This window comes from Thamnophis elegans, chromosome 16, assembly GCF_009769535.1.
Source record: "Thamnophis elegans isolate rThaEle1 chromosome 16, rThaEle1.pri, whole genome shotgun sequence".
Classification (NCBI taxonomy): domain Eukaryota; kingdom Metazoa; phylum Chordata; class Lepidosauria; order Squamata; family Colubridae; genus Thamnophis; species Thamnophis elegans.
The window spans coordinates 1095619-1122220 of NC_045556.1; the positions used below are offsets into that span (position 1 = coordinate 1095619).

Here is a 26602-nt window from a genome sequence, read left to right on the forward strand (position 1 = left end):
CAATCTTTCAGTGCCACGCTGGCAGCTTCCACCCATCCAGTTCCGGTCAGGTGCAGAAGTGCAGAGACAAAGGATGACCTTGGATTTCTGGAAAGAATGTTGTTATGGCTGCATATCATCGAACTCCATACAATCCCAAACTCCAATTTTCCCACAATAGAAAATGCAGAGCAGAATAACAGAAAGTGGGGCAGGCCAAAGACCTACAAGAAAAGATGGCTGTGGGCCTGACAGGTGGCCGTTTTGTCCCTTTCAAAGAACAGCCGAGGTGGCGCAGTGGTTAGAGTGCAGTAATGCAGGCCACTTCAGCTGACTGCTATCTGCAGTTCGGCGGTTCTAATCTCACCGGCTCAAGGTTGACTCAGCCTTCCATCCTTCCGAGGTGGGTGAAATGAGGACCCAGACTGTGGGGGTGATATGCTGACTTTGTAAACCGCTTAGAGAGGGCTGAAAGCCCTATGAAGCGGTATGTAAGTCTAACTGCTATTGCTATTTCTATTTCTTGGAGAGCCTTCTTGAAGACCCGAGCCAAGGTCATTCAGAAGACTGGCCAGGTGGTCCATATGAGAAGACTTTGGTGTAACCCATCAGAAACAACCCCACCCCCCACCCCGTCTTGCTTAAATATAAACCAGATGATTTCCAATCTATGACTAATTTATCTTCGTCGGGAATGAATGATATAATTCGGAAGCTTATTTGTTTGATCTAAGAAAATCTCCCCCCCCCATTGATAGTCTGCCAGATGTGCTTGGCGGTCTCGGTCATCCAAGGCATCTGAAGGAAGCAGATCCCCGGGGGGAGGCCTTGATCCTTGGGAGGGTATGAAATGGGCAGAGATGGCATATTATGTGCCCATCCCAGCAACAGGGAAATCAGGCTGCAAAATGGTATTTTTAGTCTCTCTGGTTTCTTACCCAATGGGCCAAGATTGGAGTAATCCAGCTTTATTGGAATTTTATCTGAACGGCAGCATCTTTGGTAGCGATTTAGCTTTTTGTGAGATCAATGCAATTGTACATTGCCGTCTTCAGGTCTCTTGTGGTTCCTCTTCTCTGCACCGTTTTTGGCCAAAGGGAGATCTCTGGAGTCCAGTCCTTTTAGGTTGGGAGACACTAAATCTAACAACATTGTGCATTTTAAAGCACCCTCTCAAATGACCCATTTTAATAACCTGAAAGCTATTATATAACAAGCAGCCATAAATTAGCACAAGGCCCTGGGGGAAGCCGCACCGTTCTGCGATGAATAGTTAATGTGGTAGAATGTTGAGCAGGTTATTAGTTTTCAATGTACAAATGCTGATCAGGGAATGCTTTTTATAAGGTATTTAAAAGAAAATATAATTAACTGGTGGCGTGCTTCTGTTGCAGCTCAAATTGAAATTATTCCATGCAAGATCTGCGGAGACAAATCTTCAGGAATCCATTATGGTGTGATTACCTGTGAGGGCTGCAAGGTAAGCTTTATGCTATACACACACAGGGGGGGGAGAGAGAGACATACGCACACACACACACACACACAGAAACACACTTGTGTTGTGTGTATGTGTGAGAGAGGACATTATTGTATCTGCTTATCCGAGGACTTATTTTGGTCTTTCTGCGAGATGAAATATTGAATCTGTTTAGCAATATCATCTGCCGTGGGTGGATTTTAAAACTTCCGGTTGCAATTTCTCTCCTGAAGCTTTACAGCCATCCTGGGGGGGAAACATTTATTTTTCATCCTGCCCTTGAAATGACAAAAAAGGACATCTGTTACATGAAAGCCCTATGAAGTGGTATATAAGTCTTAACTGCTATTGCTACATCTTGGTCTGACGGCTTGGGTCTAAATTTCAGGAATCCGGCGCACAATTTCAACCATTGAAGCGTTGAGGGGTTATTCTCGTTATTCTTCGTCCGACTTCTCTTTCCTTCCACACGGGGGTTGCTCTTTCTAGCAGAAGGGTCTTTAGGGCTGTCCAAATTTGGCAACTCTTAAGACTTTAGATTTCGACTCCCAGCATGGCTGGCTGGGGAATTCTGAGCGTTGAAGTCACAAGACTTAAAGTTGCCCAGGTTGGACTTCCCCGCTTTAAGGTGTTTTGACGTTGGCTTATCATGCAGCTGGAGTCTTTTTCCATGTCTGATGTTCTAAGCAGGATCAATGCCTCTTCTGAGAGGCTTCTAAGAGCCAAGGTGGCGCAGTGGTTAAATGCAGCACTGCAGGCTACTGCTAGATCAGCAGGTCAGCGGTTCAAATCTCACCGGCTCAGGGTTGACTCAGCCTTCCATCCTTCCGAGGTGGGTAAAATGAGGACCCAGATTGTTGGGGGCAATATGCTGACTCTCTGTAAACCGCTTAGAGAGGCCTGAAAGGCCTATGAAGCGGTATATAAGTCTACTGCTATTGCTATTGCTATTGAGTGTCCAGGAATACCCTCTGTTTCCTGAAATTTCTTTCAATTTTCTGAATTTTCTGAAAGAGAGATTCCTAGCGAGAGAACTCACTTTTTAGAAAGTTTGTGGCTCTCTTGCTTTCCCTGCGAGGCTTTGCTAGATGGAAATCCTGCTAGAAAAATCTTCCTTATTCTCTCTGGCCCTTTTCTTAAACATCTCGCAGGCCCATCGATGTACCGATTACATCGAGACAGAAATGCAAACAGTCACTGTCCATCCCAAAGGCGCTTTTTTTCAAGAGGCAGCTGGGCTTTCTAGTTTTTCTCTGAAGACATTTTCCCTTCTCATCCAAGAAGCTTCTTCAGCTCTGACTGGATAGTGGAGAATGAAAGGAGAGCTGAAGAAGCTTTTTGGGTGAGAAGGGAAATGTCTTCAGAGAAAAACTAGGAAGACCAGTTGTCTCTTGAAAAAGCACTTTGGGGACATCCTGAACAGGGATTAAATAATATCCTAATTTTCGGGCCAGAGGTTGAATCTCCAGGGCCAGAAGGTAGATAAATCCTTTGCAAAGTAACCCCAAACTTCTGAAAGTAGAATAGAGGTGGGTTGTGTTTTTTTTAAAGTGTGTTTGTTTTAAAAATCCAGAATTAGGGTTAGAAAATTGGAAGAGTAAGGGAAAAACAACTCCCTGGTTCCTAATTGGCAATTATTGGAATATTGTGAAAGGTAATGATACATGGAAATCTGTAAGTGTTAGCTATAAATCACGAGATTATGAATACGTCTTTGTTGTTACAGGCTGTGTGTGTGTATCCCTTTCAGAAGGCTGCCATTAGAAGGCAGCTGTCAGCTGCTTTCTTGTAATTAAACAGCCAATGAGCAGCTAATTAAGACATATGTGTATACAGAAGTGGAAGTGGGCATGTTAATGAACTGTAGGAATCAATTCATTAAATGGAAATTGTCAAAAGACCAAACAGAAGCTTAAAGGCTCACCGCTCTGCCAGGTTGCCCAAGTAGTGGGGACGCCAGGAAACCGGAGGCACAGCCGCCCTGTCCCCAAGCCCAGAATGGGCCCTTTGCTTCCTTGGGAGAGGAAGGGAAACCATCTCCTCTTTTCAGACCAATTCCTTGGCCTCCTCGGGGCTCCCAAGCAAACAATTTAGACCAGGGGGGCCCAACCTTGGCCATGTAAAGACTTCAACTCCCAGAATTCCCCAGCCAGTGAGGCCATAATGCCCCCGGGACCTGCCCTAAGGATGGACCCTATGGGTGAAGCCCTCAGCTTATCCCCACAATGTTGCTAAGTGAGACGGTGGTTAAGTGAGCTTTGCTGCATTCTGCCACCTTTCTTGCCACCGTTGTTAAGCGAATCGCTGCCGTTGCTTAGTCACACGGTTTGTGAAGCAGTGCAAAGGTGCCAGAAGGGGATCACGAGATCCCAAGGCACTGCCACCACCGTCATAAATACGAGTCAGTCGCCAAGCACCTGAATTTCGATCATGTGACCAACAAGGATGCTGCAACGGTCTTTAAGTGTGGAAAAAGCTCCTACGTTGCTTTTCTCAGTGCCGTTGTATCTTTGAACGGATGAATGGTGGTAAGACGAGGACTACTTTCTCCAGCACCCTCACCGCCTTCTTTCCCTCCTCCTCCTCCTCCTCCTCCTCTGCAGGGTTTCTTCAGGAGGAGCCAGCAGAGCAATGCCACCTATTCCTGCCCTCGCCAGAAAAACTGCTTAATTGACCGAACCAGCCGAAACCGCTGCCAGCATTGCCGCCTGCAGAAATGCCTGGCCGTGGGGATGTCGCGAGATGGTGAGATTTCCTCTGCTCTCTGGTGGGGGAGGAGGAGGGGGAGAGAGAGAGACCCTCCCCAGCTGTTGCATGCTCCCCCACTGCCCTGCCATAATTCCCCTGGAAACCCCCTCTCTTTAGTAGCCTCGGGGGGTTGGGTTCCCTGTATCCACGCCACGCACCATCATCCAGATGTTATGGTGGCATTCGGCATTTGGATTTAAGCCACCAATGTGTCCTTCTCATGTGGCAAAGTGTGGCTTCAAATTTCCTTCCTTTCTTCTTCCTTTCCTTCTTCTTCCCTCCTTCCTTTCTTCTTCCTTCATTCCTTCCTTCTCCTTTTCTCTCCTTCCTTCCTTCCCCTTTTCCCTCCTTCCTTCCCCTTTTCTCTCCTTCCTTCCTTCCCCTTCTCTCTCCTTCCTTCCCTCCCTCCCTGCTCCCTTCCTTTCCCTTTTCCCTTCCTTCCTTCCTCCCCCTTTTCTCTCCTTCCTTCCCCTTTTCTCTCCTTCCTTCCCCTTCTCTCTCCTTCCTTCCCTCCCTCCCTGCTCCCTTCCTTTTCCTTCCTTCCTTCCTTCCTTCCTTCCTTCCTTCCTTCCTTCCTCCCCCTTTTCTCTCCTTCCTTCCCCTTTTCTCTCCGTCCTTCCTTCCCCTTCTCTCTCCTTCCCTCCCTCCCTCCCTGCTCCCTTCCTTTCCCTTTCCCTTCCTTCCTTCCTTCCGCCCCCTTTTCTCTCCTTCCTTCTTTCCTTCCCCTTTTCTCTCCTTCCTTCCTTCCTTCCTCCCCCTTTTCTCTCCTTCCTTCCCCTTTTCTCTCCGTCCTTCCTTCCCCTTCTCTCTCCTTCCCTCCCTCCCTCCCTGCTCCCTTCCTTTCCCTTTCCCTTCCTTCCTTCCTTCCGCCCCCTTTTCTCTCCTTCCTTCTTTCCTTCCCCTTTTCTCTCCTTCCTTCCTTCCTTCCTTCCTTTCTTCCTTCCTCCTTTCCTTCCTTCCCCTTCTCTCTCCTTCCTTCCTTAAGTTAAACACCTTTGTACCTTTTTTATCTAGCTGAAATTTAGGCCCGATCAGTGGGGGGTGTTTTGCCGTCCCCTGATATCAAAGGGCCCTGTGGCTTTTTGCCCTTTCGAATCTTGCGGCCCCCTCCCCAAAGCTGACCTTGGGGTGGGGGGGGAAGGGGAGGTGACCAAATCTGTTGCTTTGGACTCTCTTCCAGCCGTCAAGTTTGGCCGCATGTCCAAAAAGCAGCGGGACAGCTTGTACGCGGAGGTCCAGAAGCACCGGATGCAGCAGCAGCAGCAGCGAGACCACCCGCAGCCCCCCGGAGAAGCGGAGCCGCTGACCCCCAGCTACAGCATCACGGCTAACGGCCTGACGGAGCTGCACGACGACCTGAGTAATTACATAGACGGTCAACCTCCCGAAGGTAGCAAAGGCAACTCTGCGGTTAGCAGCTTCTACTTAGACATACAACCTTCTCCAGACCAATCGGGCCTTGACATTAATGGCATCAAACCAGAACCGGCCTGTGACTTCACTCCCACGACGGGCTTCTTTCCATATTGCTCCTTTACCAATGGGGAGACCTCTCCTACTGTGTCCATGGCAGAATTAGGTAATGACAAAGAGCGGGGAACCCCTCCCCTAGTTGCTCTCTTGCTTGCCCTTGGATGGAAAGCAGCCCTCCCCCCCGCCTCCTCCCCCAAGAGGCTCTCCAGGCCTAGGATTCAGCCCTTCCCCCTAGACCCAACTCAGCTCGGGAAGAGTGGCTTGCTACGACGTTCCCGAGACCCCCCCCCCATATTTCACGGCTTACAAAATTGAGCTGCTTCGTCTGATACTATTGTGGGGGCTGCCTTATCTATAGAGATGCGGTGGCTCGGTGGCTAAGACGCTGAGCTTGCCGATCAGAAATTTGTTCAAGTCCCTAGCGCCGCGTAACGGAGGGAGCTCCCGTGACTTGTCCCGGCTTCTGCCAACCTAGCAGTTCGAAAGCAGGTAAAAAAATGCAAGTAGAAAAATAGGGAACCACCTTTGGTGGGAAGGGAACAGCGTTCCGTGCGCCTTCAGAGGCGTTGAGTCATGCCAGCCACATGACCACGGAGACGTCTCCGGACAGCGCTGGCTCTTCGGCTTTGAAACGGAGATGAGCACCATCGCCCCCTAGAGTCGGGAACGACTGGCACAGATGTATGAGGGGAACCTTTACTTTATCTGTGGTTAAAATTTGCTTGTGAAACCAGCACAGCCTGGTGTGTATAACAAAAAAGTAAGACGTGAGTCACTCTGCATCTTATGGCCGACAGAAGTATTATTTTTTGGGGTGGTGGTGGTGGTGAAAATGACTTACGATTTCGCCCCACGTGAAATCCGCTTGAAGAGCAATTGTGTGCCACAGTGAAAGATAATCCTCGAATTTACAACCGATGGCTTAGCAATCGTTCTAAGTTAGAGTGGCACTGAAAAGGGGGAGTCACAATTGGCCCTTGCAGTTATGCCCGTCCTGGCATCCCCATGGTCACGTGATCAGGCTTTGGGCATTGCGTTTAGGAGGGTTGCAGCGGCCCCAGGGTCACGTGATCACACCCTTGCAACCTTCCCATCTGGCTTCCGATAAGCGGTCGATGGGGAAAGTCGGATTCGTTTTAACAACTGCAGGATTCACTTAGCAACGGCAGGAGTTGGCTGAACAATCACAGCCAAAAAGGTTGTAAAATTGGGTGGGATTCATTTAACAACTGTCTCCTTGTTTTGCAACGGGCATTCAGATCCTAATTGTAGTCGTAATCCGAGGACCGCTCTTAATCCAAGACTTACCAGCCTGTGACAAGCCCTTCTTTTCTTGGATGAATGAAGCAATAACAGCCTCTCTCTCTTGCAGGGAATGTGGGATAATGATTCAGTTGGGGAAAATCACCCCAGTATAAAAGAGTGAGTGTGTGTGACCTGTAGTCCACATTTGATTAGCTCCTAGAAGAGCCGAGGTGGCACAGTGGTTAGAGTGCAGCACTGCAGGCCACTTCAGCTGACTGCTATCTGCAGTTCAGCGGTTCAAATCTCACCGGCTCAAGGTTGACTCAGCCTTCCATCCTTCCGAGGTGGGTGAAATGAGGACCCAGATTGTTGTTGGGGGTGATATGCTGACTCTGTAAGCCGCTTAGAGAGGGCTGAAAGCCCTATGAAGCGGTATATAAGTCTAACTGCTATTGCTGTTGCTACTTAGCCATCTCTCCTCTCCCATCAAGCGATCAGAAATGGTGCCATTCAGACAAATGCCAGGGTCCCTGAGCCAGCCAGCCAGCTAGCAATCAGGAGAGTCCACATCTTAAAGCTGAAATAACAGCCGCTTAGCCAGAATTCCTTGGATCCAGGGCCAATCATCCGTCACTCACCGTGACTGTCAGAATTAGAAGTCAGGGTGAAAAGAATGCAAACGGACGGTGAGAAGCTCATTTCAGCCCCAGGTAGATGAACGAGAACGGGTTAGGGTCAGTCAGGAGTTGCACCCAGAAACCCGTGCGGCCTTCTTGGCTAATGCGTGTGAACTTTTCCCCTTCTTTAGAACACCTTGCGCAGAACATCTCAAAGTCCCACATGGAAACCTGCCAGTACTTGAGGGAAGAGCTTCAGCAGATCACCTGGCAAACGTTTCTGCAGGAGGAAATCGAGAACTACCAGAGCAAGGTATTTGGGGTTGTTCCTTTGGGAAGATCTATTGCGTAGATGCCAGCCCCCCCCCATCTTTCCTGTGTTCCAAGCGCTTTGTTGATGTTGATGTTGATTTTATTTATATGCCGCCCTTTTCCCCCGAAGGGGACTCAGGGCGGCTCACAACTCAACCAGGGAAGGGGGATACAAACAAGAATTTAAAACGACATAAACAACAATACATAATTAAAACACAACAGTCATACCAATTCGAGACGGGGGCAACAGTTCTTTAGCCTGTCGGAACAGCCAGGTTTTGAGGGCTTTGCGGAAGGCCTGGAGGGTGGTGAGGGTTCGAATCTCCACGGGGAGTTCGTTCCAGAGGGTCGGAGCAGCCACAGAGAAGGCTCTCCTCCGGGTAGTCGCCAGTTGACATTGGCCGGCAGATGGAATTCGGAGGAGGCCTAATCTGTGGGATCTAATCGGTCTAGAGGAGGTAATTTGTGATGGAGGTTTTAAAAGGAAAAATATATATCAGTGTATTGCAATTAAAAGTGCAAATTTTATCAGTGTATTGCAATTTAAAAGTGCCAATTTGGAAAAAAAAAAAAAAAAGGTAACATCTGAAGCTAGCAATAGGGCTGTTGGAGTCGGAAACCGATGCTCTGATTTCCTTAAAAGACGAATAGTTTTTTTAATTGCTCGGAGTCTTTCCTGGGAAAAGTTTGTGACAGACTTGGCTTTTCTTTCTCTTCCCCAGCAAAGAGAGGTCATGTGGCAGTTATGTGCGGTGAAGATAACAGAAGCAATACAGTATGTCGTAGAGTTTGCCAAGCGCATCGACGGCTTTATGGAACTATGCCAAAACGATCAGATTGTGCTTTTAAAAGCAGGTGCGTGCCTTTTGTGAAACGCCGGGAATCCAATCCCCCCCCCCCCCAACAGCTAAAACTACGAACTTTTCCACTCAATTATTGTCAATCACGGGTTTCTCCGTTGCTCTGTTTGTGGGGTAGTAATTGCTGCCAAAAAACCCAACAACCCACAGTTAAATTTTTAAGAATGACAGGAAGAAGCCCTTTACGATGAATAAAACATGAAAAGTAGAAACTCCGTTCGTTAGCGAAGAGCTTGTTGTTGCTACACTCAAACTAAGGCCACCTTCAGCCTCCTGAAACCCAAATGTCATTGATGGCACGGAGGTTGTAACCTTAGAGCAGTGTTTCTCAACCTTGGCGACTTTAAGTCCTGTGGACTTCAACTCCCAGAATTCCCCCAGCCAGCATAGCTGGCTGGGGGAATTCTGGGAGTTGAAGTCCACAGGACTTAAAGTCGCCAAGGTTGAGAAACACTGATCTATGCTAACATTACTAGTGTAATCTTATCCATATGCAAATAAAACAAAGTCTCACAAAGTTATGCTGGCTGGGGAATTCTGGGAGTTGAAGTCCACAGGACTTAAAGTCGCCAAGGTTGAGAAACACTGCCTTAGAGCCTTTGAGAAAGAAGTCACCCCTTCCTTCCTGGTGGTAAAGGAGAATCCAGACAAGGAAATGACGTGACAGTCAGGCAGAGGCTGAAAATCCACCTTTGTTTCAGTTCACCCTAGAATCGCTCCCGTAAAAGTGCCATAATTATTTGTGACACACGCTGCTGAAAGGTTCTTAAGAGAAACCCAGAAAACTCATAACTCACTCTAAAGTGGTGTTCCTCAACCTTGGCAACGTGAAGACGGGTGGAGTTCAACTTCCAGAATTCAACTTGAAGATGGGTGGACTTCTCCATTCTGGCTAGGAAATTCTGGCAGTTGAAATCCACCCTTCTTCAAGTTGCCAAGGTTGAGAAACACTAGTCTAGAAGATCCTTTCATAATAAGTGAAGAAAATGTTTTTTTTCTTTTTCCATTGGTTTTATATACTCTGTGTGTGTGTGTGTGTTGTATTTGTGCTGATAAATAAATAAAGGGAGACTAGTATAGATCTATTTCAAGCTATTTAGCTCTCATCAGCTAGCCATACCCTTACTGGGATTTGAACCTGTGCTGTATTACATATTAGGCAGTTGTGTTAGCCACTAAGCCACAAGGTTCTCCTCCTTTATTTTATGTATGTATGTATGTATGTATGTATGTATGTATGTATGTACACACATATATATATATATACGGCTAGCTGATGAGAGCTAAATAGCTTGAAATAGATCTATACTAGTCTCCCTTTATTTATTTATCAGCACAAATAAAAAAACACAAATATAACAAAGGCAACAGTAAAAATATTGGGTTTCTGTCGTGATGGACTCTTGTGACGAGCCGATTGACAGATGATGGAAGCAATTAGCTTCCTCCCATAATTGGGGCTTACCAGGGGTTGTAAAAATCTAATAGATACCTTTCACCCTGGCTTCGCTGATAACGGATAAGAGCCTGTGGCCTAATGGCTAAGAAGTCTGCCTAGTATGTAACATAGCCCAGGTTCGAATCCCAGTAAGGGTATGGCTAGCTGATGAGAGCTAAATAGCTTGAAATAGATCTATACTAGTCTCCCTTTATTTATTTATCAGCACAAATAAACACACACACACACACACACACATATATACATATGCACATACACACACACACACACACACACACATATATATATATAGTGTCACAACCCCTGGTATGCCCCAATTATGGGAGGAAGCTAAGTGCTTCCATTATCTGTCAATCAGCTCGTCACAAGAGTCCATCATGACAGAAACCCAATATTTTTACTGTTGCCTTTGAATACAATACAACATATATATATAATAGATGACATTGATTTAATATGCAACATATAGAATTGAAAATGAAGTAACAGCCGATAACAAGGGGTCCTTGGTGAACAAGACCCACTTTTAAAAGCAACCTGAAGCCTATTATTTCTTTAAGACAGACCTAATGATGCCACTGAAAAATCTTTCCCTATTTCTTTTAGGGTCTTTAGAGGTTGTATTTATCAGAATGTGCCGTGCCTTTGACTCTCAAAACAACACAGTGTACTTTGATGGCAAATACGCTGGCCCAGATGTATTCAAATCATTAGGTAAGGCAAGAAATGTTCCATTAGAATGCGTTAACATTCTAAACACCGTTTCTAAAAAGTGCTGCTTTTTGAAAATATATATTTTTATCCCAAACAAATATCTTTTATGGAAATAACTCAAAGGATTAATCATAAATACCCAGGGGCACAATTTAATTACAGTTCTTTAGCCTTCCATGGGACTTAAGTATCATACAATGGTGCCCTGACATTTAAATTGAAAAATTACGGGTTTAAGCTAGAAATATATACCAAGCAGCAGAGTTTTAGTATACTAAGTGCAAAAGCAGGGACTGAATATATATACACATACATACATACATACATACATACATACATACATACATACATAATGCATGCATGCATGCATGCATGCATACATACACACACAGTATATCCTATGTTGCATTTTTTGGAAGAGACCCTGTTTGTTTTATTTTGCAGGCTGTGAAGATTTCATTAGTTTTGTGTTTGAATTTGGAAAGAGTTTATGTTCTATGCACCTTACTGAAGACGAGATTGCATTATTCTCAGCTTTCGTTTTACTATCTGCAGGTAAGACGTCAATCCAAGGAAATAATTTTGCTTTTTTTCAAATTAACCTCTTGGTGATATTCCGGGAGTATGAAATCCCACGTTAATATTTTCTGCCCCCGAGCCAAAATATTGTGCTTTCCCTTCAGAGCAATGTATTTAGTTCAGTTCCAGCACTCTGCAGCTTTTCTTACCGAAAACCTGCCTTCATCACTTATCTTGGTAATCCTGAGAGTCAAATAGATGTTTGAGGAGAGGAATGACATGGCTCAGATTTCCTCTGAACCCGAATGGTATGAATGTTGTGCTCTACTTTTAATTATGTATTGCTCTTATGTGTTATTGTTTGTATCCCCCTCCCCATGAGTTGTGAGCCGCCCTGAGTCCCCCCAGGGAAAAGGGCGGCCTATAAATAAATTTTCAAATACTCAAATACTCTTTCGTGAGGTCCTGAAGCTTGTAGACCCAGCAGCTCTCTTCTCACAATAAAACCTTTTAAAGTCCAACAGCTAGTATTTAAAGAGCCGTGGTGGCTCAGTGGTTAGAGTGCAGTCCTGCAGCCTCCTTCTGCTGACTGCCGGCTGCCTGCAATTCGGCAGTTCGAATCTCATCAGGCTCAAGGTTGACTCAGCCTTCCTTCCTTCCAAGGTGGGTAAAATGAGGACCCAAATTGTTGGGGGCAAGAGGCTGACTCCGTAAAGTGCCTTAGAAGGGTTGTAAAAGCCCTGTGAAGCGGTATATAAGTCTATGGGCTATTGCAAAAGAAGGAAGGAAGGAAGGAAGGAAAGTGGTGGCCCAGTTTAGAGTGCAATATTTCAGGCTACTTCTGCTGACTGATGGCTGCCTGCAATTTGGCCCTCCATCCTTCCGAGGTGGGTAAAATGAGGACCCAGATTGTTGGGGGCAAAAGGCTGACTCTGTAAACACTTAGAGAGGGCTGAAAGCCCTATGAAGTGGTATATAAGTCTAAGGGCTATTGCTAGTTAGTCCTTCCTTCCTTCCTTCCTTCCTTCCTTCCCTCCCTCCCTCCCTCCCTCCCTCCCTCCCTCCCAGTGGTTAGAATGCAGCATTGCAGGCTAACTCTGCCCACCATCTGGAGTTTGATCCTGACTGGCTCAAAGTTGACTCAGCCTTCCACCCTTCCGAGGTGGGTAAAATGAGGAGCTAGATTGTTGGGGGCAAGAGGCTGACTCTGTAAACCGCTTAGAGAGGGCTGTAAAAGCACTGTGACGCAGTATATAAGGCCTATTGCTAGTGCTATTTTGCTGCTGCTTCTCCAAAATTTCAGGGAAAATGTGAGCCATTTCTAGAAAGAAAGAAGAGGATGGAGAACCATTGAGTGCTCTTCAGCCTCTCTTGCTTTCTACCAAGGAAGTGAAGATGGAGGCTCCCCTGAGATTGGTGCGCTATCAGGAGAGCTGGATTGCTCTGCTTGTGGCAATGGAGCTACCCCCCAACACTTTGACCCAATAAATACAACATCCGCAAATTGTAATTGAAGAGACCCACCTGAACGGCCATTCCCATTCTTCCTTTCCTTGTAGATCGATCGTGGCTTCAGGAAAAGGTAAAAATTGAGAAGCTCCAGCAGAAAATCCAGTTTGCGCTTCAACATGTACTGCAGAAAAACCATCGGGAAGATGGAATATTAACAAAGGTAAGGAATCTACGGCAACTTTCACCCGAATGAACAGCATCTTTTACGGAATACTCTGCGATGCTTGTTTAAAATGTGATGGAGGAAAATTGCAGGGATTAGCCAATAAACCTGGAATAATAAAGATGAACCAATTATGAGGAATTGCTCTAGAGAACATTAGATAAAAGTACTTCTTTCTTCTGGAGTTTATTTTATTTATTTATTTATTTATTTATTTTATTTTTTAAATAAGATTTTATTGGTAAAAAGAAAATACAACATCCATAACTTGTAAAAAACAATACAACTACATTTCGAGATATTCCCATACTATCAAATCATTATAAACATCAAAGGTTAGGTATCTTATTCCTTCCCTCCCTCTTCTCTTCCCTCATTTCTTCTTTTCCATACCCTTTTCTTCCCTCCCCCCCTTACTTCCTTCTCCCCTGCCTTCCCTCCTTTCTTTTCTCCTTTCCTTCCCCCTCCTTTCCCTCCCTCGATCCCCCCTCCTTCTCACATACCTTTCCTCCTTCCCTTCCTCTTTCCCTCCTCCTTTCTTTTCTCTTAACCTCCCTCCTTTCCTCCCTCCTTCCTTCCTTCCTTCCTTCCTTCCTTTCAACTCTCCTTCCCTCTTTCTTTCCCTCCCTCTTTCCCTCTTTACTACCCTCTCCTCTTCCCTCCCTCCTTCCTCCCCCAGTTTCTTCTCTTTCTTCTCTCCTTCTTTCTTCCCACCTCCTTTCCCTTCTCTTCTTTCTCTTCCTCCTCTTTATCCTTCCCCCCTTCTTCTGCCTTTCCTGTTCCTCTCCTTTCTCCTCTCCATCCTGACTTCCCTACTATTTATTTATTTTAATTTGCCAACAAGTACAAGGAAACATACATGGATATAAATAAGCAAAACACAGCCACAAACACATAAAAAGAAGACATATCAATGGGGACAGTGGGACAGGGACAGTAGGCACACTGGTGTGTTTATCCACACCCCTTGGAGCTGCTGCAAGTGCTCAACTGCAGTCAAAGGCTTTGAATCTCAGGGTTGTGTTGGGCCCAACTGAACCTTTAGAAATTGGTCATTATTTCTGCAGCCATTTTAATGTAATTCTTAAAAGTTGTATGAAGTATAATTCTTCCTCTTGGAACGAATCCAATGTTCCTTACATCCTTTTTTTTGTGAGGGGGGGATATTGCTACTAGAGGAAGATAAGACCACTATTTCTAGATGAGCATTATGGGTCCCATAATCACCTACGACCCATAATGCTTCTGAAATACAGCATTTGATTATAGGGGAAGGGGACACACACACACACACACACCACACACACACACACACACACACACACACACACCCCTTCTCATTGTCCCTCAGCTTCTCTAACCCTTGTTGCCTTGCAGACCCTAAAATGGAAAAGGGGAACAAGTAGAATAAATGAAAGACGAGGAACCAGTTAGAGAAGTCGCATCTCACACCACTTACAACTTTTTAACATTTTACTCACTGAAAACATCAGCACCCATCTCAACACATAAGCATAAGAGCCGAGGTGGCGCAGTGGTTAGGGTGCAGTACTGCAGGCCACTTCAGCTGACTGCAGTTCTGCAGTTCAAATCTCACCGGCTCAGGGTTGACTCAGCCTTCCATCCTTCCGAGGTGGGTAAAATGAGGACCCGGATTGTTGTTGGGGGCGATATGCTGACTCTGTAAACCGCTTAGAGAGGGCTGAAAGCCCTATGAAGGGGTATATAAGTCTAACTGCTATTTCAGCTGACTGCTATCTGCAGTTCTGCAGTTCAAATCTCACCGGCTCAGGGTTGACTCAGCCTTCCATCCTTCTGAGGTGGGTGAAATGAGGACCCAGACTGTGGGGGCGATTTGCTGACTCTGTAAACCGCTTAGAGAGGGCTGAAAGCCCTATGAAGCGGTATATAAGTCTAACTGCTATTGCTATTGCTAACACCAAATTCTGGGCAGCTTACAGGGAAAAGGAGCCTTTACAGGCAAAACAGCAGCAGATGATAAAACCCAAAAGAGAAAGGCCTGGTGGCCCCAACACAGCTCCTTGGTGCAACCCATGAGGTCTCCCTTCCGCTTTGACCTCCCCCCCCCCCCATCCTCCCAAAGATGCTTAAAAGCTTTTATGGCTCCCCCCCTTGAAGCCCCCCCTCCCTCTCTGGAAAAGAATGGCCGATCCCTTCACTGACCCTTTCCCTTCTTTCCCCTCGCAGCTAATATGCAAAGTCTCGACCTTAAGAGCCCTGTGTGGACGACATACAGAGAAGCTCATGGCGTTCAGAGCAATATACCCGGAGATTGTGCGACTTCATTTTCCTCCCTTGTACAAGGAGTTGTTCACTTCAGAATTTGAGCCAACGGTGCAGATGGAAGGGTAAAGGGATCTTCTCCAGCCTTCTAGAAGCTCTGGTGGGGACAAACCTTCCAGGAGAAAGAAAGAAAGAAAGAGAGAGAGAGAGAGAAGGAAGAGATTCAACCGAGACACTTTCGTGGCCCTGCGTTAAGACGTGGGGAAGCCAGCACACTGCACATCTTCCGGCGCCAGGCAAAGGAGGGGCGGGGGGGAGACGAAACAAGGGTTGGACTTCCTTGGTCCCGTTGACCCCGTTGCTGCGATGCCCACCCAGAGGGGGGGGGGGCTTTCCCCCTTCTGCCTGGTCTCCAGCCTCTGTTTACACAGAAGGAGGGCTTCCCTCTGTCCTTGTAACTCTCACTGCCCACAGAGACGCTTCGCCGAACAAGGGTCCGGACCGAATCTCCAGCTCGACTCCGGCGACTGGTGTGTGTGTGCGCACTGCGGAGGCTTCGCTTCATCAGTTTTGCACAACTTTTGCTCATTGTTTTCATGAAGGACGATGTCTTTTCACCGCACCGCGATGGCCGCCCGGCGGAATGGCGGTGGGAAGAGTCCATAAAGCAATAGCATTATAATCTATTACAGGGTAAATGGGCATGAAGTCAATATATAGCAAAAGAGATGATATTGTTTATATATTGTTTTAATTAATATAAAAAAAATTGTAGTTAACTGGTATAGCTTTTATTGTTGAATTGATAAGGCACTTTTCGTTTTGCACCTTTTTTTTCTTTTTAAATTATATGCTGGCGTGTTCAGTGTTTGTGCTGCATGTACACCAGAAATCCAAGTTGTGACGGAGGAGGGTTGGAAGAGGGAGAGGGGAACACTGCAAAGGAGGATGTGCTGCTAACTTTCCACGTTTCCTTTGGCAGAGAGGCCGGCCCAGGTCATGCGATGATGCCCTTCCGTGGTCTTGGGAGGGAGGGAGGAGGGAAGTCAAGTTTCTAAGCCGTTCTCTGGGTCTTAAAAACTATGATTTTATTGGAGAGGCAAGAAATAATAATCCCTGTTTTTAAACCAGGTTACTGACAACGGGGATTGAAAAGAAGAAGAAAAAATAGAGCTATGTTTAATCACTTAACAAATGTGTCGGTTTTTTAGCAACACCTTTTTAAAATCAGCCCATTTCCTAGAGTGAGTAAACATGGATTCCGACAACCAAATTTAGACACTTGTGTTTTGGAAATATTGGTCCTAATACTTTTGTTTACATTTTGTGTGTGTTTTTTGTCTGTGGGTGTGTGGAGAGAGAGAAACAGATTCAACAAATTAAGACAGGTAGGGTGCATGTAATTTCTTTTTTCTCGCGGATCGTGTCCATGGACTTAAATCTTGTATTCAGTGCATGGAGATCCGACTATTTGCTAAGTTGCGACACACCTGGAGGCTTGTTAAAAAATGTGCTCTTGTGGGTGGCTACTTCCTTTGTAAACCAAGAGGTGCTACTTGCCCCCTTGCTTTACAATCTCTTCCAAACAGAGGCTGCCGTGGGAGGTGGTTGAACATGTCGGTGGCTTGGATCCTGGAGTTGCCACCGGCATCTTGATTTCTTGGTCACTCCGCCTTTCGAAATCTAAAGCAACCTGAATTTATGCTCTGCCTACCACATGCTACACTTGAGCCACCTGGAATCATGAGCAAGAAGCTCTGTATGAAGAATGATTTATATCATGGCCACTGAAATCCACCTATTCAAAAGGGATGACACAAGTTGGACTCGAGTTCTCCTTATGACCTTCCATTTTTGCTCCTTGGACGACTTCAAAATCTTGGAGAGGGTTCCCTCAAAGTGACCAGAAGTGCCAGCTGGATTCCTGGTCTTCGAGGTTGTGTTTAGAGCCAGTGACCAAGGTTGCAATCCTATGCCCTTTGATCTATTGGGAAGCCCCATTGCGTTCAATGGGATCTCCTTCCACATAAGACCTACCTAAGGCTCTTTGGTTGAATTGTTGAATCACCCCTATTTAAAGAAACCAATTCTGTAGTCTTTAATTCCCATCTATTTCACTTCCCTCCATCTTGAAGCACAGTCTGTATTAGCAGTGAATCTTAACTCCTGTTTATCAGAGTAGCTTAGGTATTTTTAATTTGTTGACCACTAAGGAACCCTTAATAATTCTGAGGCTCATTTTCAATCCTGATTCAAGTTGTCTTTCTGATGGTAAAAAAAAATACCATCATGAATGGAAGTGATTGAGATGTTTATTCATCTAGTTGACATTACTTGTATCATTACTAGATAACTAGTAATGTCAGCCAGACTTGCTACTCCTCTTTAAAAACTAGGTTAAAAGAATAACGAGGTTCAGCATCCCAGTCTAAAGCATATGTAGGGATGTGTCTTCTTGTCTCAAGCTCTATATCCTTGACCTAGAGACCATTTTAGTAGGCAGCTAAAACTTTTGAGAAGAATATTTTCATCCTCTGCTTCATCATCATGCCTTCTGTAGGATCATAGTTCGCTCACATCCGGTCATGTCTATGAAAGAAAAAAGTTGAGTTTTGGTTTGGAAATCAGCGTTATTTATAGCTCTTTTTTTTTTTTAAGGTGCTAATAGTAGGAGCTTCTGGTTGCTTGTAAATTTCCACGATTCTGACATGGAGCCTTGTCTTCCTTTCAGGTGATTGATCAAGTGCCATCAAGTCTGTGCCAAGTTCTCTTAGTCAACTTCTAGATAGATTTTCTGCATCTGCTCCTTCAGATTTTCAAACTGGGTTACAACAATAGGTGCTCATTCTCTCCTCTTTCCTTCTCTCTTTCCCAATAGGACTTTGGGTCCTTAAATTGATCTATTAATTATGTGCCACCAAGTTGTTGACTGTTAGCAACCACTTAGATGGATTTTCTCCATGACCATCTGTCCTTCTCATGGTCCCTTGGGTCTTCCAACAGTGTCCTCTTCACCACTGTAACCGAATCCCACCACCTCGCTGTTATCCTCTTCTTCTCTTTCCTTCCCATCTTATGCGCACAAGAACATTTCCCAGAGAAGTTTTATTAACTATTGTCTTCTAGAGACTTTTGAGAAGAGCATCAACAGCTAGGATTTTTTTTTTAATGAATCATCCAACAAGTCAATCCAGAATTCTCACCAATGGCACAAAAGACCAAGCATCCAAAATAGGATAATCTGAGCTTGGTCTTTTGTGCTATTGCTGAGAATTCTGGATTGACTTGTTGGATGATTCATTAAAAAAAAAATCCTAGCTGTTGATGCTCTTCTCAAAAGTCTTCTCCAGCACCTAAGTTCAAAAGCATACATCCTGATTCTTTAGGGAAGGACCACGGGGAACACCATGGCTCTGTTCCTATCATCTCCTTTTAGTTAATTGCAAATTGTATTTTGATAACGATAAAATGATGCTGATAATCTCGTATGAAAAATGCTGGGAGAGTCCACGTCTAATCAGCAATATCTACTTTGCACATCAGACGAGAGGGGGAAACCCACCAGCCAAAACATAAAATCCAGGAATAAGTTTTAACTTTCAAAGTGGGTAGCCTAATGTACTTGTTGGATATAACAAACTCCAGGTGGGTTTCAGCTGTGTAAAGTGTAGCATGTTCTGTGGTGGGACAATATCAGAGCTTCACGATACACCTGCAGGCGACTTCCAGGAAACTGGCAGTTCAAATTAATTTGGGTTTTCATTCTCCCATCCTATTTTTTGGCGGAGCTGTTGCACTGATTTAAAAGAAGGCCTTGATGGCACGGTCCTTCTCAGTCGTGTTTATATTGTTTAAAATTATGAAGTGACATGATACGTGACATTCTTTCCAACCTGGTTATCTTTTTAGGAGCTTTTCATTGTCCTACGGTTGTCAAGGTCTGAGTGTGTTTGTACTCTCGAACGTGTGGGGGTGTAGGAGTGCGTGGTTGTTGTTAGGCCATTAAGTGTCCATGGAATAAAGAAAATGTGTTGAAGATATGTAAGTCAAAAATAGAAGGTGGAAAAAATATTCTATATAAAGCCTTGTCTGGACCACTTAGAGAGACTTCTATTTTTTTAACCCTTCTATAAATATTTGGTGGCACTTGAAATATTCCTGCAATAAAATGTGATTTGTGTAAAGGTAGAAACAAACAAACAAAAAAAGATTTTGTAATGTGAAAAAAAAAACAAAACCGAAAGAAAGCAATGTAATTTTTCTAAAAAAAGAAAAAGAAAAAGCAAACCAACTTTGTATTATTTTTGTGGACGGGATTTGTCTACTTGTCTTTGGGGAAAAAAAGCATTTGATCTCGTTGAATGTGCCATAGCAGAGGCGCATGGGTGGTGGGTCCTTTTTTCCCCCCGTTGCGTCGTAGGTGAAAGGAAGTGATTTTTGTGTTTTCCGACATTCCGTAAAGCGTGAGGCCATCGCAAAATAATTCTTGTCAAGGATGTATCCGTGAGCTTCCGTCTTCGTTGCTTTTTTTTTGCACATGTCGTTCGTTTCTCTCTAGTGCAATATGGACGCGTAGAGCACTTGTGGGTTTATACTCAGGGAAAATTACATATTTGTTATACAGGGTTTTACGTTGTCGTTTTTTTGTGGTTGTGTGGGGTGGGGTGGGGGGGCTGAGGGATGTTTCTGTTTTTTTCTTTTGCTAAGGAATGTCGATTGAATCACCTGTTGTCAAGGGGCAGCCAGATAATAATCCTAACACCACTGCCAACCCCCCCCCCCAAATCCTCTCTCGTTCCGGCCCTGCCATTCACCACCACAATTCCTGACCATTCTTTGTGCGAATTGGGAGAAAAAAAAGAGAAAAAAAAGGGTATATAAGCACCTTATGATTGACTTAACTGTGAATGACAATCCATCTTGTGATCAGTAATAGATGCCCAAGAATTTAGAAGTTTTGGTTAAAGCTCAGGGACCTTTCAAACTCTTCAACAGGGAGACCAGAGTTATGGGTCAAAACGCTTTTGAGAAACGTGGCGGCTCTTCTTATATTGAGCAACTAATCTGGACAGAATTACGTTTGTCCCCGTGGAGTGTCAGTTGTTTAGATTCTCAACTTTTGGCTACTTAAACCCTGTTAAAGATTCGCACGAAACCAACAGGAGGGGCTTTACAGCAAGAATGTCCAACCTCGGGCACTTTAAGACCTGTGGACTTCAACTCCCAGAATTCCCCATTTGTGGCTGGCTGGGGAATTCTGGGAGTTGAAGTCCACAAGTCTTAAAGTGGCCAAGGTTGGATACCCCTGGTTTACAGTATGTGTTGGAGAAATAAGTTAACACTGACCCATAATGCATGTCAAACAACCACTGTTTTTATCTTTTTTTAAATAACAACAACAAAATCATTGAATCCTGAATATTCCTAGATACTATTTTGTGCTTTTCCCAAGTGAAGAAACTTTGAGGGAACGTGGCAAGATTTTCCAAGGCCACTTTTACCTACATTTAAAAAAAAGAATTCTACAAGGGATAAGTGGAGGATTGGGAGTGATCCCCAATCCGGAAAGATTCCCTTAGGTGCCAAATACAGTTTCATCCTGTTATGCAAAATCAACCTTTCGTGCAACTTGGTTTAAATGTTTAACTTATTTATTTATCTCTCCAGGTTTGCCATCTGGTGCAACCTGCAGAGTCTGGCCATGTTCAGCAGCATTAAACATAAAGGAAAAAGCAGACTTTGTTATACTGAGATAATTAATTATACTGTCTGCTGGGAGGAGATGAAAATGATTAGATGGCTGTAGTTGCCATGACTGACTCTTCATTCCTTCCCTCCATACACCTCTGACTTATTTACTTAAATAGATCATTACAACCTTTAAAAAAGCTATTTAAAATCCCCCCAATGATATGTGAGCAGTTTTTCTCAACCTCAGCAACATTAAAGAACGGTAGGCTTCAATTCCCAGACATCTCAGGTGCGCTGGCTGGGGAATTCTGGGAGTTGAACTCCACGCCTCTGAAATTTGGTGAAGTTGAGAAGCCCTGTATTTAGAGGAATACATATGCTGCTCAATGGCCAGGCGTGGGTTTTTCATTTAATTGAAAAGACCACCCAAATTATTTTAAACAGCCCGTAGTAATGACCCTCTAAGCAATTCCATAATAGACGTTAATAGTCAGCGCCAGTTGCGTGCCAAAACGTTTGAAGGAGGGAGGCTGAAAGATAAATGAGAATTTCTCTTGAAACATTGAATATTTGCCTTTTCCCCCCATGTTTCTTAACAAGAGGTGTCCTAGAGGAAAAGAATGAGGAATTTATTGAACAAGCCAAAGAGAAGCGAATGGCATCTCCAATACGTGACCGGATTCCTCTGAATCCAATCACACCTATCCTACCAATTATGGTGGTTTTCCCCTCCGCATTGGTCAACCAGTTAGGCTGCAGACTTTCCTAAGGATCGACTTCTTAACTACATGCATAGGTCTTGGGACTGCCAGGGACATAGTTTTCATCCAAAGGGGTCAAGGATTAGAAGGGGTTTCTGCGACCCATGAAGGTCAAAAGAGAGGGCCAAGGGGCAATGAATATGGAGGTCAGAGGTCAGTTCCGGGAAACTTGGCAACATGATGGGCTACTCGATCAATGAGGACGTAGCTGCAGATCCCACAGCCGTCTCATCCAAGTTCCCCGAAGATATTCCTCAGCCTTGGCAAGGTCCACACTTCTGGACTTCAGCTCCCAGAATTTGAGTGGGGAATGCTGGGAGTTGAAGTCCACCCTATCTTCAAAGTGGCTAAGGTTGAGAAACACATAGATACATCTATGACCTTACTGAGTTAGCATAAAACACGGAATAGAGATCTATCTGTGTTACCCACTTAGGAGTTGTTGGGTCTTCTTTTTCAGATAGGTTTTTTTTTTAAATCATTTTCAGAAAAGGAAGCATAAATACAACCTCACCTGTATGTTTGGCAAGAAAAGCACGTTAAGCTATTGGGCAGCCAAAGCCAGAAATTTCCTAGGTTGGGTTAGAGTATCCTTTGATTCAAATCCATTTTAAACCATCGTAATTTAAGAATAGCAGTGTGACCAATTTAAAATTCATTATATAACAGTGGGTGGGTGGTTTTTTTAAATAAATAAATAAGTAAGTATTTAGGAAACCATTCCAACTCCTGTCCCATCAAGCAGTTAATTGTTTGTTAACAAATGATGTTGCCGTACCTTTTGAGGCTACAGAACAGAACAGAATAACCGAGTTGGAAGGGACCTTGGAGGTCTTCTAGTCCAACCTCCTGCTCAGGCAGGAAACATATATCATTTCAGACAAATGGTTGTCCAGTCTCTTCTTAAAAGCCTGCAACATCTGCATGTCTAGATCCTCAAAAGTTATTGGGACATCATTTTCATCCTTCATTTTACTCTCATTTGTCCTGTCATCACCCACTCTAATGCAAACTCATAGAGGAATATGGGCATATCGTGTTCATATGTGGGCATTAGCTTAGTCCTACAGTTGTTTTAATAAAATTAGATACGAAAAGCTCTAGAACAGTGTTTCTCAACCTTGGCAATTTGAAGATGTCCGGACTTCAACTCCCAGAATTCTGGGAGTTGAAGTCCGGACATCTTCAAGTTGCCAAGGTTGAGAAACACTGCTCTAGAAATAAAATGAGCTGTAACTTATCATTACTTTATGTCAATAAATAAATCCACCAATTGGATTTTTATGTGTAGCAGGGCATAATCCTAACTTTTCAGAGCAATAAACCAACTGAATCCAAAAAAATAAATCCTCAATTCCTGTGCATTTTGAATCTCCAAGTGAAGAATCATGATTTGCATTCAGACTTTATAGAGTCTTATCACTGTGGTACGTACTTAGTTACTCTTAGATGTTCATCCCATTGTCTTTAAAATTCAGAATATCTCCCCTCTTCCACCCCTCCTCAGCTTCACCGTCTACTTCATTTACCGAAGATACATAAATGCACAGGACCGTACAATCACGAAATGCAGAAAATTCATAAGCAATATCGTGAATTTTATTTCACGAACCACAGAGGTACTGTATATATATATTTTCCTAATTCCAAAATTTTCTATTTTGACGCGACAAAAAAAAAATTTGTATAAGAAAAAGACAAGAAAACCTCCAGTGGTTTCTCTCTTTCGATGACTAGGACGTTAGCTGGCTGCTTCTCTCTGTGTAAAACTGTCCTGTCTGCCTGCTCCTTTTTTCGTGGAGATGCGTTTTTTGTATGGATGTTTGAGCCCAAGGGAGGCTTCAAGCGACGATGTATTTTTCCCACTTGGAATATATTTAACGTATTTAACAAACCCCAGACAAGGCTTTTAAAAAAAAAATAAAAACGTAAGAAGAATTGCAGCGGTAGGTGGTTTATTTGCAAATTGTTTTCCGTGCTGTCCATTTTATGGCACCTTTGACAATATTCTTATTTCCAAAGTACACAATAAAGGTTAAAACAAATAATAGTCTAGCCATAACTGAATGTCAAGCAATAAAAAAAACAATGATTTTTGTGCATAGATTTAAAGACATACCAATTGTAGACATCTGCATGTAAATGCAAAATCTCTTGTTTACTGCTTTCTTAAACTTGATCAACCAACTCCTTATTTTACTACTAATTTAAGGACTTGTAATGGCCTGTATACATTTTCTCTAGCTCGGTTTGTTACGTCATTCTTTGTCTTCTGAGTCATATTTAACTGTTCCGTGTCGTTCTGCTCACCTCCTGTACGGTTATAAACTACTTTGCGTTCATTCTCTATAGATAAAGATATACTATTTAAAAAAAAAAAGGAAAGCCTATGCGGTGCAAATATTTATCTGTTTATCAAATACCACATTATGCTGTATAATATCTGTTTTACTATATACTCTATTTTAGAAATAGATGTTTAGAGCTAGCGTCTGTTCTTTTGTGTTCTTCGGATGTGTGGTGCTAGCGAAGTTAATTTGACGAAAAGCAACCCCTTCCCCTCTTTTATTCCTAGGCAATACCACACTTGATCTTGTACGAATATTTCATGGAATATTTATGTGTGTGTGCGTGTGTGTGTGTGTGCGTGCAGGTACGTATAGACCTTATACATGCCTGCCCACGTGCCCAACGAAGTACCTGCATCAGAGTATTAGTCGGGCGTCATGGTTTTCTCTTCAAATATATAATTCTATAAAGTTGTCTCTAGTATATTTAATCAGGAGGAAATTAACTCCTCGCTATGACATTTGATATCCAATATGGTATCTTTCCTCTCTTTTTACCCTCCTAATTAAGTTCTTCCAAGGCCAGGAATTCGCCATCATTTGAGCTGATTTTTTTGGTTCTTGTTTTTGCTCCAAACAATCTGGGTTGAATTTGAACTTGTCCTGCTAGTTCCCAGGGCAGGATTAAAACATCAGATTTTTTTTAAACTGGACATCTGTAAGAGCTCCAATGCTATAATTAGATAGTCCTGGAATCCACAGGTGATCTATAAGGCAACTTTGAGCATCTTATTTTGAAAATTCTGTCTGGAAAAAAAACAAGTGAACTTGTGATTCCAGGATCTGGTGGGCAAAAAGTAGGAATTGCAATTACATCATTAAAATCTCAATCCGGGGTGTGTCCAACCTTAATGACTTGTGGACGAGTGCAGATCCACCACCTCCTTTCTTCAAGAAGTTCCATTGAGTTTGCCATGAGTTGTGAGTAGATCTGCATAGGAGGGCACTATAAGTCTGCCTGCCTGATAAATCAATACTTGCCAAGGGGAAAAAAAAGAACAAATATTATAAAGATGCTGATATAAATTCTTCTGTTCCTGTCCTGGGCAATCACTCACCCATCCAACAGTTTGCATTTACTGTAAATCTAGATACGTGTAGAGGCAAACTAAAAAGTGCAAATCTAATTCTCCATGGCATTGTAAACTTAAGTTTGGACAAAAGTTGGCACTGAAATTGAACCGCCATGTGAAATTGACACTTAAAAAAAAAAATTTAGAACCAGTATTATTTTAGCAATAATGGATATCAAATATCTAAAACGAGGAGTACACTTTGAAATATTTATTATGACTCTTTTATGGACTATTAACTGGTTATAAAATCTTTAGCAAACATTTTTGAGGAATTTAAGAAGCTGTTTGTTTACCACTCTTTTTGATAATAGAGGATAGTGACTTATTAAAGCCTCAGCTCCATGTACTGCTTCTGTTTTTGATTTAATACACCAATCGTTTTTTTTTTGGGGGGGGGAATCAAAATTTATCTGCACCCTGGCTACATTTTAATCAGCTTACGTACATTTGTTTTGTACGTAATAATCATTCGGTTTCTTTAAACATACAATCGTCTTTAAAGATGCAAGTCCATTATTACTGTCCATTCCCTTATTGATAAAAAAAAATCACTTTTTAACCGGAGTTCTTATTATTATTTGTGTAATCCATGTTTCACTACCTTTATACCAATCCCTAAGTGTTCGGGTTTCATTGTTTTATAAATTATGCAAGTCTGTGCAAGAAATGTTTCTCATGGTGTCTGAGAAATAATAAATGCTGATTATAAATATGTATCGGTCTGAGAATTAAGCACATATACATCACCAACCTCATTGATAGAAATGCTCTAGTCTTCTGTAAATACCTACCAATTGACATGAATCTGTACGGGACATGCAAAAACGTGTAGTCTTTTGTGTACAGTATATATAAATCCATTTTCTAGTTATTAAAAAAAAGTATAAGCCATTGAGATGAATATTAAAAGTAATATTGTAATAAAATGATACTAATGGTCGTTGCCCTGTTATGACCTAATTTTTTTCACTGCAATCAAGACTTCCTTTAGAATTCACTCCTATACCTGACAGCTTAGCCACAGCGATTTTATCCCGATCCTGAATAAAGTATTTTGACTCATTTTGTAAATACAATTGTAAAAATAAGAGATTTAATGTTGTCTTTTAAATACTCTGATTTTCATTCTAATATGAATGTTGTTATATTGTACTTAGAACCTGTACCTTTAATATTACATTACCTTTATTAAGTGCATTCAACACATCAATTTTAGATGTGCTTTATGTACTGGTCTCCTGTAATAAAACTTCAGCTTCTAATGGAAAACTTCATCATCTTACTTTCCCCCCTCCTGTGTGCCTTATTAGATTTTCCTAAGGGGGGGGGACAGGACGGGAAGGTGTAGTGTTTCTCAACCTTGGCAACTTGAAGATGTCCGGAAGTTGCCAAGGTTGA

General features: G+C 43.3%; 1 protein-coding gene across 2 annotated transcripts in view; it reads left to right on the forward strand.

The window, feature by feature from the left end:
- RORA (RAR related orphan receptor A) overlaps positions 1–24887 on the forward strand; it is a 52908-nt gene extending 28021 nt beyond the window's left edge. The window contains exons 2-10 of one of the 2 annotated variants that reach the window (XM_032232964.1): positions 1374–1459; positions 4063–4204; positions 5388–5786; positions 7734–7855; positions 8580–8712; positions 10783–10890; positions 11335–11445; positions 12969–13081; positions 15293–24887. In XM_032232964.1, coding sequence (XP_032088855.1) covers positions 1374–1459; positions 4063–4204; positions 5388–5786; positions 7734–7855; positions 8580–8712; positions 10783–10890; positions 11335–11445; positions 12969–13081; positions 15293–15457 — 1379 coding nt within the window. In that variant the 3' untranslated portion in view covers positions 15458–24887. The remainder of the gene's footprint in view (positions 1–1373; positions 1460–4062; positions 4205–5387; positions 5787–7733; positions 7856–8579; positions 8713–10782; positions 10891–11334; positions 11446–12968; positions 13082–15292) is intronic. The other variant, XM_032232965.1, reaches the window with a different exon arrangement.
- The last annotated feature ends 1715 nt before the right edge of the window (positions 24888–26602 follow it).